The sequence below is a fragment of the Sturnus vulgaris genome, chromosome 5 (assembly GCF_052056855.1).
Source record: "Sturnus vulgaris isolate bStuVul1 chromosome 5, bStuVul1.hap1, whole genome shotgun sequence".
NCBI classification, from domain to species: Eukaryota; Metazoa; Chordata; class Aves; order Passeriformes; family Sturnidae; genus Sturnus; species Sturnus vulgaris.
This window is the reverse complement of record NC_142247.1, coordinates 7,047,370-7,060,727: the sequence shown is the minus strand read 5'-3', so window position 1 is coordinate 7,060,727 and position 13,358 is coordinate 7,047,370. Positions and strand designations below refer to the sequence as shown.

General features: G+C 40.8%; 1 protein-coding gene across 3 annotated transcripts in view; it reads left to right on the top strand.

The window, feature by feature from the left end:
- Positions 1-13,358, top strand: part of ITPR2 (inositol 1,4,5-trisphosphate receptor type 2) — a 246,428-nt gene that overhangs the window by 67,164 nt on the left and 165,906 nt on the right. For all 3 annotated transcript variants that reach the window (XM_088164715.1, XM_014889087.2, XM_088164716.1), the window contains 10 exons: positions 1,577-1,731; positions 3,121-3,220; positions 3,341-3,501; positions 5,691-5,832; positions 7,062-7,220; positions 8,086-8,258; positions 10,373-10,492; positions 10,594-10,779; positions 11,355-11,606; positions 12,462-12,606. In XM_088164715.1, coding sequence (XP_088020841.1) covers positions 1,577-1,731; positions 3,121-3,220; positions 3,341-3,501; positions 5,691-5,832; positions 7,062-7,220; positions 8,086-8,258; positions 10,373-10,492; positions 10,594-10,779; positions 11,355-11,606; positions 12,462-12,606 — 1,593 coding nt within the window. The remainder of the gene's footprint in view (positions 1-1,576; positions 1,732-3,120; positions 3,221-3,340; positions 3,502-5,690; positions 5,833-7,061; positions 7,221-8,085; positions 8,259-10,372; positions 10,493-10,593; positions 10,780-11,354; positions 11,607-12,461; positions 12,607-13,358) is intronic.

Genomic DNA, 13,358 nt, shown 5'->3' with positions numbered 1-13,358 from the left:
GTAATGGGATGGAAAGCTGGCATTTTGTAAGCTTGATAATTAAAAAATGGATGTTTTGGAAGGATTCAAAAAGTGCCTTGAAATGAGTTGATAACTAACCCTTTCTTCCATAATTTCACTCCTCCTTGATTTTGTTGTTTAATCTCAGTTGGCAATATGGATAATCAAAGCTTTGCCCTTGATTATCCCTTACAGTTCGGTTTTAATCAAGCTACTAATACAAACCAAGTACAGCCTGGCCTTTTACATTGTACAGCTCTTCCTTAGTGGTGTATTGTAAATCATTATAATAGCATTTCATGCTTCCAGGGTTGGATTTTTTTTGTCTTTTGGCTTTCCTCATTCCTCTTCTCCTCTCCCTGTGTGATGTATTTTGTGTATGTGAAGAGCCCTGGGCTGCCAGTCTCTTAATTGGTTATCACTCACACCAGTAATTCTGTTTGTTGCTGCATGGATACGGGCACAGACTCCAAATGACTCTGTCAAGCCAAGAAATGTTCTCAGGGAAGGTGGCATTTGGAGTCTGTAGGCAAAGGTATGGAGGTGACTAAAGATAGGAGGATGGTGCTGTGGGGTCACAAAATTCCCATGGACTCTCAGAAGGTGGTGGGAGGAAGATCCCACCGTAGCTCACGTGCCTTGTTTGAGTAACTCTGTCCCTCAAAGGGAACAATTCCTGCCCTTGCAGGGGGTAAAATCAGACCTGAGTTGGGCTGTTGTTATCAGCCTGTGCTGAGATTTGTAATACAGTCCAGCTGGGGCTTTGCCTGTCCCCCTTGCTATGGTAAGCTGGTCCTGATGGACCAGACGTTCTGGCCCTTGCTCTTTGGAATGTCCACAGGACAAGAGGAAATGGTCTCAAGCTGCTCCAGGGGAGGTTCAGGTTGGGTATCAGGAATAATTTCTTCTTGGAAAGGTCTAACAAGCACTGGAAGGAGCTGCCCAGGGCGATGATGGAGTCCCCATTCCTGGAGGTGTCCAGGAAACAACTGGATATGGCTCATGGTTGACAAGGTGGTGATCAAAGGCTGGACTCAATGATCTTGGAGGTCTTTTCCAACCTAAATGATTCTGTTATTCTCTAAAAGTGTGCTGCTCTGATTCTACCATCTGAGAGGAAAAAGCCATCAAACTTACATAAAACAACAATGGATTTAAGCAAATTGATTGCTTTTAAAATCCTTTCCTTGTCTTTAAAAAAAAAAAATCAAATTTTCATTAATTCTCTTCTTTCAAACATGGCTCTTTCTAGACCAGCACTGTGTAGTTGCATCAGCTGGGAGTGAGCAACTACTGGAGGTTTTTTGAAGTTGTAGGTGTCAAATAAAACATATCCTGTACAGCAGTGCCTCTGTAGCTTGTGGCCTGCTGTTGTTCTAATGACTGCCTGAGATCCCACGGAGCAAAGTGCATCCTTTGTGTTACTCCAAAGCCAGTCATGGTAGATTCTTGCTAGAAGGTAAAAAAAAAAAATTAAATGAAAAAATTCCAATTCAGATGTATTACTTGTCTGCAAGGTAATTGAAGATTTTCTAATGGGCCCTGATGCAAGCAAATAACCCTTGTGCCTAATCAGCAGAGAGACGGCGACCTTCCTGCTTCAAAGAAGAAACGCCAGGCAGGGGAGAAGATTATGTACACTTTGGTCTCTGTGCCACATGGAAATGACATTGCATCTCTCTTTGAACTGGATGCCACCACCCTTCAGAGAGCTGACTGCCTGGTTCCAAGGTAAAATAAAATTAAAAAAAAAAGGAAATTAGAAAAGGGCAAAAAATAGTGCTGCATTGACAGGGGTTCTTCCTGGCATTATGCTGGCGAGTAAAGCAGAAGAATCAAACATGAGCAACTATAATCCTTCTGTTAAAAACTGAGGCGTGTTCTTGAGTAAATAGGGGATGTATAAAACATGATACTGCTGCTGTGACTGGGTAAAATAATTATAAGGATAAAACAAGTGACACTTGCAGAGAGTCTATGAAGAGAAAAAATAATGGTCTAAATATTGCACAGATCTGTATGAGGATAGAAATGAGCTCTGTGCACTGTTTGAAAAAAATGTACTTCTAATAGATTTAACTGAATTGTTCCCAACAAAATAATGTGTGGGGTGAGCTGGGCTTCTGTTTCTCTGACAGATCATGATGCCACCGAGCACATTTGTTATCCAAATGTATTCAGCAAGTGGCTTCTGGGTTTTAATTGTCAATATTTGAAATTTTAGCTGTGTAGCATAGCTGAGATTGGTTAGATAAGTCACACAGTGTTGGTTGTGACTGAATGGGCTTGCAGACACTTGGGGCTGGTTGTTATGAGGGTGGATTTTAAAGCTGGGTACCCACAAATACGGATGTATGTGACTTTGAAGTGTGTTTGCTGTGCTAAGTTCTGCCAGATAATTTGCTTACTTGAATACTCAAAAGCCCATCAGCGTGAAAGGGAGAGCGTGAATGGAGACCACAGTGAATATATTTCAAAAGTAAAATTCAGAGTTAAAATTGTAATTGATTTCTCAGCTCTACTTTTTGATAATACCACAGATTATCATATGGAAAGAATTTAGAAGGATCTCATATCTACTCTTTGTTCACTTGATTTTCAGTTGAGAACTGGTACTGTAAATGCTTGCTCTGGAACAAGGGTTTGTAGATCATAATGATGAAGCTGTGAAACCACGGTCAGCTTTACTTTCTGGCTTTTGTGCTCTGACAGCTTAAAAGGGTTTGTTATTCTGCAGAAAAAAAAGAAAAAGAAAAAGAATTGGGTTTATTCATGAAATGCATTTCTATTCAGATGGATTTTATAACATTTTCCTTTTAGTTTTTTTTTCTTTAAAGAATATTTTACTCCTAGATTTACATAAATACTTAAACCCAGCATTCTGCATAATCCCAAGATGCTGGCTCTTCCTGTTGAAGTTTTGTTCTGGGTGAGAAAGGAGGAGTCAAGGGAAAGGGGTTCTGCATGTCTTTTAGGTTCATCTCCCCCTTTGATAGCAGTGGCTGGTGTGCCTCTTGCTCTCCAGCCTCATGCCACAGGCAGGTGTTGCAGGAATCCCACTTGCCCACGAGGGCTCAGGACTGACCCATCTCAGCTGCTGTTTGCTCTGTCCCCCTTTAGGAACTCCTATGTCCGACTGAGGCACCTGTGCACCAACACTTGGGTCACCAGCACCAGCATCCCCATAGACACTGAGGAAGAGAGACCTGTGATGTTAAAGGTAAACACAATCCCAAATTCATTCCTGAAGCTGTCTCACTTCTAACCTATGAAGTGTGCATAATAATTAGGATAAAGGTAAGAGGACTGCTGACCTGCTTTAAACCAAAAACTATTGCAGATTGGGACGTGCCAAACCAAAGAGGACAAGGAAGCTTTTGCCATTGTGTCGGTTCCTCTGTCTGAGGTCAGAGACTTGGACTTTGCCAATGATGCCAACAAAGTTTTAGCATCAGCTGTTAAAAAGCTGGAGAATGGAACAATCACCCAGAATGAAAGGAGGTTAGTGAGTTTTAATTCTTCCCCTGCTAAATTGGTGTTTGGTTACTCATGGTAACACAGTCATGGATAGGTGATGTCCACATGGACAGAGGCAACTGGGAGAGGACACTTCAGCTCTGAGAATGTCAGCCTGGGATTAGATTCCACCTCTGTTGGAGCATCCTTGATGCACCTCAGGCTGACCCATATATCTCCTGTGTAAAAGGGGGGTAAACAGCACTTCCCCAGCTCACTGGACACATAAATAAATGGGTAATGGGCAAATGTCTTTGTCTGGATTTCCTTTGATAATCTGCTTCTGAGCTGTAATGTGAGGGTTCATTGCATCAGACTCTCGTGTACAGCACTGCAGAGCTCCTGACTTGTGTGAAGTTCACCACACAGCAAATCTGCAAAAGCCTTGGAAGGAGGTCTCAGTGTGACTGAGAAGCTGCTCCAATAATCCCTTTGCTTTCTCATTTCTATTTTCCCCCCTTCCCTTTTTCTATTTTACATCATTTTGGTATTTACTCCTTGTATTCATCCCCATTTTGTCTGTGGCACTATTAGAATGTCTGCTCCTCACAACCGCCCCTGAATCAAGGGATTTTGTTGTACATTTGTTGTACATTGTAGCTAGATATATTCCACTGCCAGTGATGTAGTTCATTATTTGTCTTCAGCTGCCTGTGGTTAAACTGAATATAAGACACCATCTCTGGCAGTGTGAACTCATAATTGTAATACATCATATAAAGCTTTTTTGTTCTGAAAATGCTAATTTTTGGTGATGAAACAGAACTTTTGCAGTCAGTTTCCAACAGCAATTAGACCAGATGGTTTAATATCCTAACAGGCATATTTTTAATGACCTGGGTGTTGGGACTCAGCCTTGAAAAGCTGTGGGGCCACTTCATGATTGAGTTGACCCAGGGAGGGATATGACAATGTCCAGGTGGGATGTCCCTGTATGAACCTTGTGTCACTGTCTGTATTGTCAGGTCTTGATGTTGACAGATTGGTACAACAAACATGTAAAACATTTCAGGGCTGTTTCACAACAGTGCCATTATTTATTTGTTCTTGTGATTTCCTTTGGAAAACCCCCCAAATATTTTCCTGTCTTATCCCCTTCTAGCATAGAGAAGTAGGAGTCCTAACAGTTTATTCCTCATTACTCCATCCTACAGGTGCCTTTTCCACTTTATTTTGTGGGGGTAACACACACCTTGGTGTTTTCTACCAGGGGCTGAGGCTTTTAGAGCTAGAGCTCACTCAGAAGGTTTAGGTGAGCAGCCCAGCTCACTTGTGGATAATGGGAACCTTGTGTCTGGCTCCCACAGATGACTGAAAATCTCTTGGGGATCTTCCTGCCTCTTTCATAGCTGGCAGATATGTTAGTTACAGACTAGACATTGACCAAATTGAGATGATGCTGAGTTTTTAATGTAAAAGATTGTTGGTGCTGTTAAAGGATATTCTTTGAAATCTGTGGACATCTGTGTTTCTCACTGCATGTCTGGAAAGGTGTTAGTAACAAGGAGGCAATGGTGACTGTTTTTTCTTTTTCCCATTTATATTATGTCTCTTTACATTTTCTGAAGGTGGGAGAGAAGGAATTACTACTGCCTCTGTCGTTTTTAGCACCTGCTTCTGACAAATCTTTTGTTTAGCAAAGAGTGAAGCAAATACAGTTTCTTGGGTTGGTATACATAGGAGAACAGTTATATATGAATATATATATGAAAAAGCATGTATATGAAACAGTTTCATGGGTCAGTAGGGAAATTATCTAGTGGAAGAATGTTTTTATTCCTCTAGTGAGTCTATCATCTTGTTTCATGGACCCATGATAAAGCATAAAAATCCTTGCTAGACTGTGGAAGTTTCTTTTTACTGCTCCTGGGCCTTGAGGCCAGCTGGTATAGATTTTGGGTCTCTGAATACTGTGTATCAATCCAGCAGCCTGTATTTTTCTCTTGTTTTCCCTCTGGTTGTTGTTTAATGCCTTAGTAAACAGCCCTGTGATTGATTTAAGCTTCTGCTGAACCGAGGCTTGGAATCCTTAAGTATTTGTCAAACTTAACTTTGCAGTGGTGGAAGTTCCATTGTGCCAGGTAAAGCTTGGCATAAACGTGATTTTTGTTTTCAATGAATCCTAGCAAGTGTTGAGTGACTGTTTATAATAATGATTTGGCTATTCATTCTAGGTTTGTAACCAAGCTATTGGAAGATCTCATTTTCTTTGTTGCTGATGTGCCCAATAACGGGCAAGAAGTTTTGGATGTGATCATTACCAAGCCAAACCGGGAACGACAGAAATTAATGAGGGAGCAAAATATATTGGCTCAGGTACGTCCTACTGTGCTAATAACTTAATAACTTAATTGTATTTGCAAGCAGATTGCAGGAGAGAGTGATGTGAGAAAAAGTTATTTTTGGGTAACTTGGCTTATGCCAGGTTGGGTTTGTGTCTGGTTGGATTGGTTAGAAATGACACTACTACAAAGCTCATGTCTTGGTCCCTAAATCAGAGTCAAACACAAAGGACTGTAGAGGGCTTTTAATTTCATGTGATTCTGATAAGGTTTAAGATCGTGTTTGAGAGCAAATTGTTCACAAAATTCGAGACAAACATGGAACATGGTCCCAATCCTGCAGATGTTCCCCACATAGTGCTCCTATGGAGCTCTGACTTTGTTTGCACGAGGGTAAGCTTGCAAGTAAATAAAATTAATGTGCTTTTTGAGAAGTCAACTGAAAGAAATTTACAAGAAGGGAAAATGATGAAACTGGACAGCAGCCAGAGTTGTCCTCCTTTTTCATCATTTAAATTATCCAAAGTTAAGACATGTAACTAAAACCGTTTAAATTTGGGGATAGTAAAGAGAAAGCAATGTCAGTCAAGTTGGTGGGAAATGTAAAGCTAACCTCTGTGGGAAGAATAGTTTGTAGGAATAGTGCAGAAGGCAGTCAATCCCAATGAATTACAGCTGTACTGATTATAGAGGAGTGGAAACAGCCTTGCCTGCCCAGTAAGGATGGGTATTAAAAAAGTGTGGGTTAGCTGGCCATAAGTTACAGTTGTAGTTGCAGCTGGCACTTCAGACCCAGAATCTGTTGCAGTTTGGGATGGAGACTGCTGGCTGTGCTGTGAGCAGGTAAGGGATGTGCAGTTGTGCAAGGGACAGACAAGGTAAGATGTTATGTGAGGGACAGACAAGGTTAGGTAGCAGGGGTAAGGGACAGGCTGGAGTTTAGCCAGTCATGCAGAAGACAGAAGGAAACTTGCAGAGATGAGAGAAGGAGTCAGTGCTGTGTGGAGCTGCCTGAGAAAAGTTCATTGAGAGGAGGCATGTAGAGTTTTTAATGAAGGACTAGTGGTGGTGCCAGTCATGTCCATCTCGACATATTTACTACAAACCCCAAATGCATAAAGCTGTGATGTCTCAGATTGTGTCCCCACTTGTGTTTAGTCAAGGCTGTTATGCTGATCCTGTCAGAGGACACTTCCATTGCCTGCTGTAAGTTCAGCAGCAATCTGGATCTGTTTTTCACTCTGTGATCTTGATTTTGAACAGGTATTTGGCATCCTCAAAGCTCCTTTTAAGGACAAAGGTGAAGGATCGATGCTGAGACTTGAAGACCTGGGTGACCAGAGATATGCTCCCTACAAATACATGTTAAGATTATGCTACAGAGTTCTAAGACACTCCCAACAGGACTATAGGAAGAACCAGGTCAGTACTGAAGATAATTTTCCTCCTGATTTCTATAGTTATATATCCCGGGTTTGACATGGCTCTCTGCACTTACAAGTGAGATTGTGTGGTAATGGGGAAAGGCCTTTTTTTGTGTGTGTAGCTTAGTAGTGTGTGAATTGAAAGTTCAACAATGAATATCACAAGTTCACTTTGTGCTTTTGCAAGCTTAGACTGAGACCAGGGTTCACTGCTTCATTCATGAGCTTTCTGTTATTAAAAGTATGTTCCTGGACCGTGGATTGTAAAGTGGGAAATCTGCAAAGCTGTCTGTTTCTCTTGCTTAAATATTTGTAGAGGGATGGCAGTGAGTCAGAGCAGAGGTTCTTATATCAGGTAGCCTGATTTCTCACTGCTGGATACTCCCTGTGAGCAAGAGGTATTTCAGAACATGGACCAAAGGGACTGGAGATAAAAGCCTGAACTGCTGTGTGGCTTCTTTGTTTTCTTTCCAGTGTTTAACAGAAATATTTCTGTCCTGAAGGGAGAGAAAAGGAGGAGGGAAGACTCAGGAAAAAAAAAGCTTCTTAAACATTATTAAAACCTTTCAGTTTTTCTTTTTTGTGGAAAAAAGAGGTTAACGTTTCTTGAATTTTGTATATATTTTTGTGGATTCATTCCTTTGGCTTATGAAAAAATAAGAAGAGTTAGTCATCCCGAATATGGAATCTGTTTCTCAGGGTACATATTTGAGGTATTCAGAAGTTCTTTCATTCAGGCCAGTTCACAGAGGAAAGTTTTGAGTGTTGTTTTGATTGCTAACTGAGCTGGATGTGTCTGGTTCTGAAAGAGAAAACAACATTACTGCTCAGCAGGTCATCATGGGAATTCTTCCTTTTTTCAGGAATATATTGCTAAGAACTTCTGCGTCATGCAGTCTCAGATTGGTTATGATATTCTGGCAGAAGACACCATCACAGCTTTGTTGCACAACAACAGAAAACTGCTGGAGAAACACATCACAGCTAAAGAAATTGAGACGTTTGTGAATTTACTCAGGAGAAATCGAGAGCCCAGGTTTGAAGTGGTCCTCATAGCATTTTTGCAGTAGCTGTGAATTGCATGCTATTCATTGCTTTGATGTCTCTTTCTCACTGTTTTGACCTGGCAGACAAAAACCCCACCTGCACAAAATATTAGAACTACCTGGAATTCTTGGAATTTAACCTTATCCACGTTTTAAAACTAGCACTTACTTATATGTTACAGGGCAACTTTGAAAATTTGGTCACAGTTCTGACTGGGGCAAAGAGAAATGAAGAGAGAGTTTAATTTCTCCCAGCTATGTGAAACTGCCACCTGTGTTGATTCCCCTGCTGATAATCCTGATGTAAATTATACTCACATGTCAATTTGTCTAAGCTTTTATTAATATCAGTTTTCCTGCAGGTTCTGATTCCAGGTCAGACCTGAAAAGAGCCTAAGACAGTGAAGATCCCATAAGCCTGTGTCCTAGACCAGATTTTGTTCAAAATTAAAATTTCTGGCCTTGAATGTCACTCAACTGATTTTATTTTAATTTTTTAAATAAGCTTCAGGTCAGAATATAAAAGAAATTGATTTATTTGTTTTTAAATGGAAAAATCTCTTTTTATTATTGGTTTTTCAGTTGTAAATTAGCAAAGTAATACAAGTATAAGAAATGAACATACTGAAGGCCAGATATTGTCATCTGTAATTGTGAATACCATATTCCATGTAGCCATTAAGGTATTGCTGAAGGTGCTTCACTTCCTCAATTACTTTCTTTATGCCTCTTTTGCCTCACTCTGCAATCTCATGCCTCTCCCATGCTCAGCTGGGTTGGGCTTGGTCAATATGAGAAGGAAATTACAAGATCAGCTCTGTCTTTGAAGGGTCTGTGCTTACTGGAAGTTGCAAGTTGCGTTTTCTTGTGGTGGAGGATATAACTGAATTTGTGCCATAACCACATCATGCAACTGCTGTGTATCCACTTCTTTGAGAAGCTCAGGAGCAAGAAATGTTTCAAAATTGTCCCTTGCCAGAATGGTGTAATCTGAACAGTGAAGACTTGATACTGATTTTCATGGAGACTCTTGTAAATTTTTGCAGCACTGTTGGAGTGAGTGAGAATTGTGACATTCTGCTCTAAAACACATGAGCTACAAAATTTTAAACCTTCCTGAGTTTTGACTCCAACAAGTTGACTTCCCCAGAATTCCATGTAATTATGTGCTGTTTGCTTAATTTTACCTTTGTGATTGCTATACACTTTTAATTACCAGTTGCCACAAAGCTTCGTTTCAGTTATGGGTGGATTTTTTTTCCCAAGTCTACTGTAAAAATGCTGTCTGTACTCACCCACTACAGTTCTCAGAATTTACTGGGGACTGTGGTCTGTGCTAGAGGTTCAAACTGTTGGATTCCTTGGGTGGCTGATAGCAGATGGTCAGAGTTTGTACCTGGATTTCTAAGGAAGTGGAATATATGATCTGTGTGTGTGTGCCTGCTCACATCTGCTCCCTCACCATCTCTTGAGCACCTTGCTCAGTTTTTAGCTACATTTGCTAGAGGAGTGGTGGACTCAGAGATACTTAATTCATATTAATATCATGGAAAGTGGAAACTATGTAGAAGGAAGAGACCCTTTTTATATTGCAGTGTCAAAGGCTGCGAAATGGATTACTGTTACTGCACACACAGGAATCCCCGAAGAGACAAATCCACGTACCTAATGAATGTCCTCCACGTGAGGAAAGCCTCAGCCTGATCTTGTTAAACATCAGAAGACCTAAATTTGAGAAACAAATTCATAGGAAACTGATTTCCCTGCAAAACTGTGTTCTTTCTTCTTTACATGGAACGACCTCTTTGAATGCAGAGTCCTGTCCACAGGTCCTGACAGATCTGCACTCTTCTCTGGTAGCCCAGCATTCTCTGGCAGTGTTCAAGGCCAGGTTGGATGGGGCTTGGAGTAACCTGATCTAGTGGAAGGTGTTGTGAGTTTCAAGAGTATGAACTGGCAAAGATTATATGTTGATAAATATCATGATGCAGAGTCCCTCTAGTGTACCCATCCTCTAGTGCTGAGTGCTAGAGATTTCTACTGCAGTTCCCCAGTAGCAGCTTAAATCTCATGTTCTGCTGCATCTGTGTTTTTTTGACTGCAGATTCTTGGATTATCTGTCAGACCTGTGTGTATCTAACACCACAGCAATACCAGTAACTCAGGAACTCATCTGCAAGTTTATGCTGAGCCCAGGGAATGCTGACATTCTCATCCAGACCAAGTGAGTATCTGTAATCAGAACATGCCACCTTTTTGTTGTCTGCTCTCTTAAATTCCCAGCACTTTGCTCATGGCTCCATTGTGAATGGTTTGTGTTTGCAGGCTGGTTTCAACCCAAATGGACAATCCCTTGGAATGCCCAGTCATCTCAGATGACATTGATGAAGAGGAAGTGTGGCTTTACTGGATTGACAGCAACAAGGAGCCTCATGGCAAAGCCATCAGGCATCTGGCTCAGGAGGCAAAGGAGGGCACAAAAGCTGATTTAGAAGTTCTTACCTACTACAGGTAAAACTGCTTATTCAAAGGGAAGAAAATGTAAACTCTCTGAAGACCCCCTGTTCTTAGCCAGTTCATTTGCCAATATCAAAAAAAGAAACCAGGTCATGCCAGAAACTGAGATTGAAAGTTCATTTCAAGTTTTTCTTGTGGGAGTCATCACAGTCTCTGCTGCCTATTCCAGGCAAATCTTGAGTTTCCTTTGCTCATCACATCTCTTTATGTGTCTTTTTTATTTTGCCTCTAATCTTTTATTTATTGGGCGTTAATTTTAGGTTGTGCTGCCCTGGAAGCAAGGCACGCTCTGAGGACAGAGTGTCCTGAGTGTCTTGAGGATTAGAGAAGAAATGGGATCATGGAATAATGTAATAATGTTTTATGAAATTGAAACAACAATTGAACAAACTGTTTTTAATGTCAAGTTGCTCTCTTGTTTAACAAAATCACTCTTACTTTTTAGAATTTATATCATAAAGGCTCACAAGAGGCTTTTAACATGAGATTCTGAGGTGTGTTCTTTCATTTCCAATCGATTTCCTTGAATACCACGTCATTACCTTTTTTTTTTTTTTTTTTTTTTTAAGGTACCAACTGAACCTCTTTGCAAGGATGTGCCTGGACCGCCAGTATCTCGCCATCAACCAGATTTCTGCCCAGCTGTCAGTGGACTTGATCCTGAGGTGCATGTCTGATGAAAGCCTCCCCTACGACCTGCGCGCTTCCTTCTGCCGGCTGATGCTGCACATGCACGTGGACAGAGATCCCCAGGAGTCTGTGGTGCCTGTCAAGTATGCCAGATTGTGGACTGAGATTCCTACCAAGATCACGATTCATGAGTGAGTTGAAAAATTCTCAAAGTACAAAGTACCTTTGTAGGGTTAGTCTCAGAACAAAATGGTTGTAGATGTCCAGTGTCTACAAAACGTGTGAAAAGGCATCTTGTCTCAGAGCACAGAACTATTAATTATTATTGCTCCTGGAAACTTCCATGGGCAGCTTTCAATCATTAAATATTGAAATTTTATTTTTCACTGTGTTCTTTTATTGAAGAAGCTGGGGAAGATGGAATGGCCTTTTCTCAGGCCAGCTGCACTCCAAGTAATCCAATTGTGTCTCACATGACAGGTTTGCTAGGCTGGAAATCGGTTTTATACCTCAAGTTCAACAGAAAAGCCACAGCTGGGAACCCAGAATTAAGACACAGCTTCTGTCCAGAAACAGCTCACAGAGGCTTTGGACTTCACTTAGTAAAGTACTTAAGGATGTGTTCAATTTAATTTTAGAGAGAGGAGCACTGATTTCAGTGTAAACCCTGTCTGGCTTCACTGATTTGATGGAGCAGCAGCACTGGGATGCTCCCAGCCAGGGAGTATCTGGCTGGAGAGACAGAGGAAGGAGCACAGCAGTGCAGCAAGTGTTGTATCTGTTAATGACCTTTTTGAATTGCCACAGCAAGATGTAAGAGTCCTATCTGCCACAAGAATGGTATTATCCTGTCTATATTCTTCCCATTCACTTCAAGCCTTCCTGGTACTGCTGGAGGGAAGGTTTGTGCATCCACTTTCCATAGCTCCAGAGAGCTGAACTGAGTAATTTCAGAGGATCATGACCAGTTTGTTTTTGATTTAGTGACAGCTGATCCTGATATTAGAGGTGTTATATTTTCCTTCTTTCTGTGCCATGTATTGTAGGTATGATTCCTTCACTGACTCTTCAAGGAATGAAATGAAGACAAAGTTTGCACTAACAATGGAATTTGTAGAAGAGTACTTGAAAGAAGTTGTAAATCAACCCTTTCCATTTGGAGACAAAGAGAAAAATAAACTTACATTTGAGGTACTTCTCAGCTATCTGCATCCTACTTAAAGTACTCCTCCTTTCAGTAACTTAACATTGTTTCTTTCAAAATAAAGCCAGTTGCAGAATAAGTGTTGGTGTAAAATAGCCTAAAGAAGCACCTGCTCCTAATTCCATTGTTCTTAGTGATGACTGGTGCTGCAGAAAATAATATTCTTGTCTGCTGGATTTTTCCAACCTTTCGTTCCTTCTCCTGAAGTGGCTGCATTTCAGTGGAGGGAGGGGGAGATTTCTGGGGGGTGAATAGTGAATATTTCTGCTCTTTCTACATTAGTGAAATAGCTTGTAAGGATTCTTCAGTATAAGTAAGTACTGTTTTCTTTATAGGACATTACACTCAATGAAACACTCTGAGTAACCTAATCTTGTGGTTTGAAACTCCTGACAGAAACTAGATAGGCCTAAATTTTCTAGGTTACAATAGCAAAGAATAAAGGGGAAATGCTTACAGCTTTTATAGTTCTTCCTCCAGCCTACTTCTCTTTGTTGCTTTTGCCTCTGGTCACCTGAAATCACCTCTGTGTGAACTTGTCACAGTCATCTTACTCTTACTTCCATCTTCCCCAAAGCTGCTGCCTCTTTAAATAATTTCCCAGACTCTTTCTTCTTGATCTTATATATTTTCACAGATGCAATTTATCCTCTCAAGCCATCCTAAATCTCACTTGGTTTTGCTGTCTGCTGCAACCTGACTGACCAATTGCTTTGTGTAATCCTGACAAACATTTAAT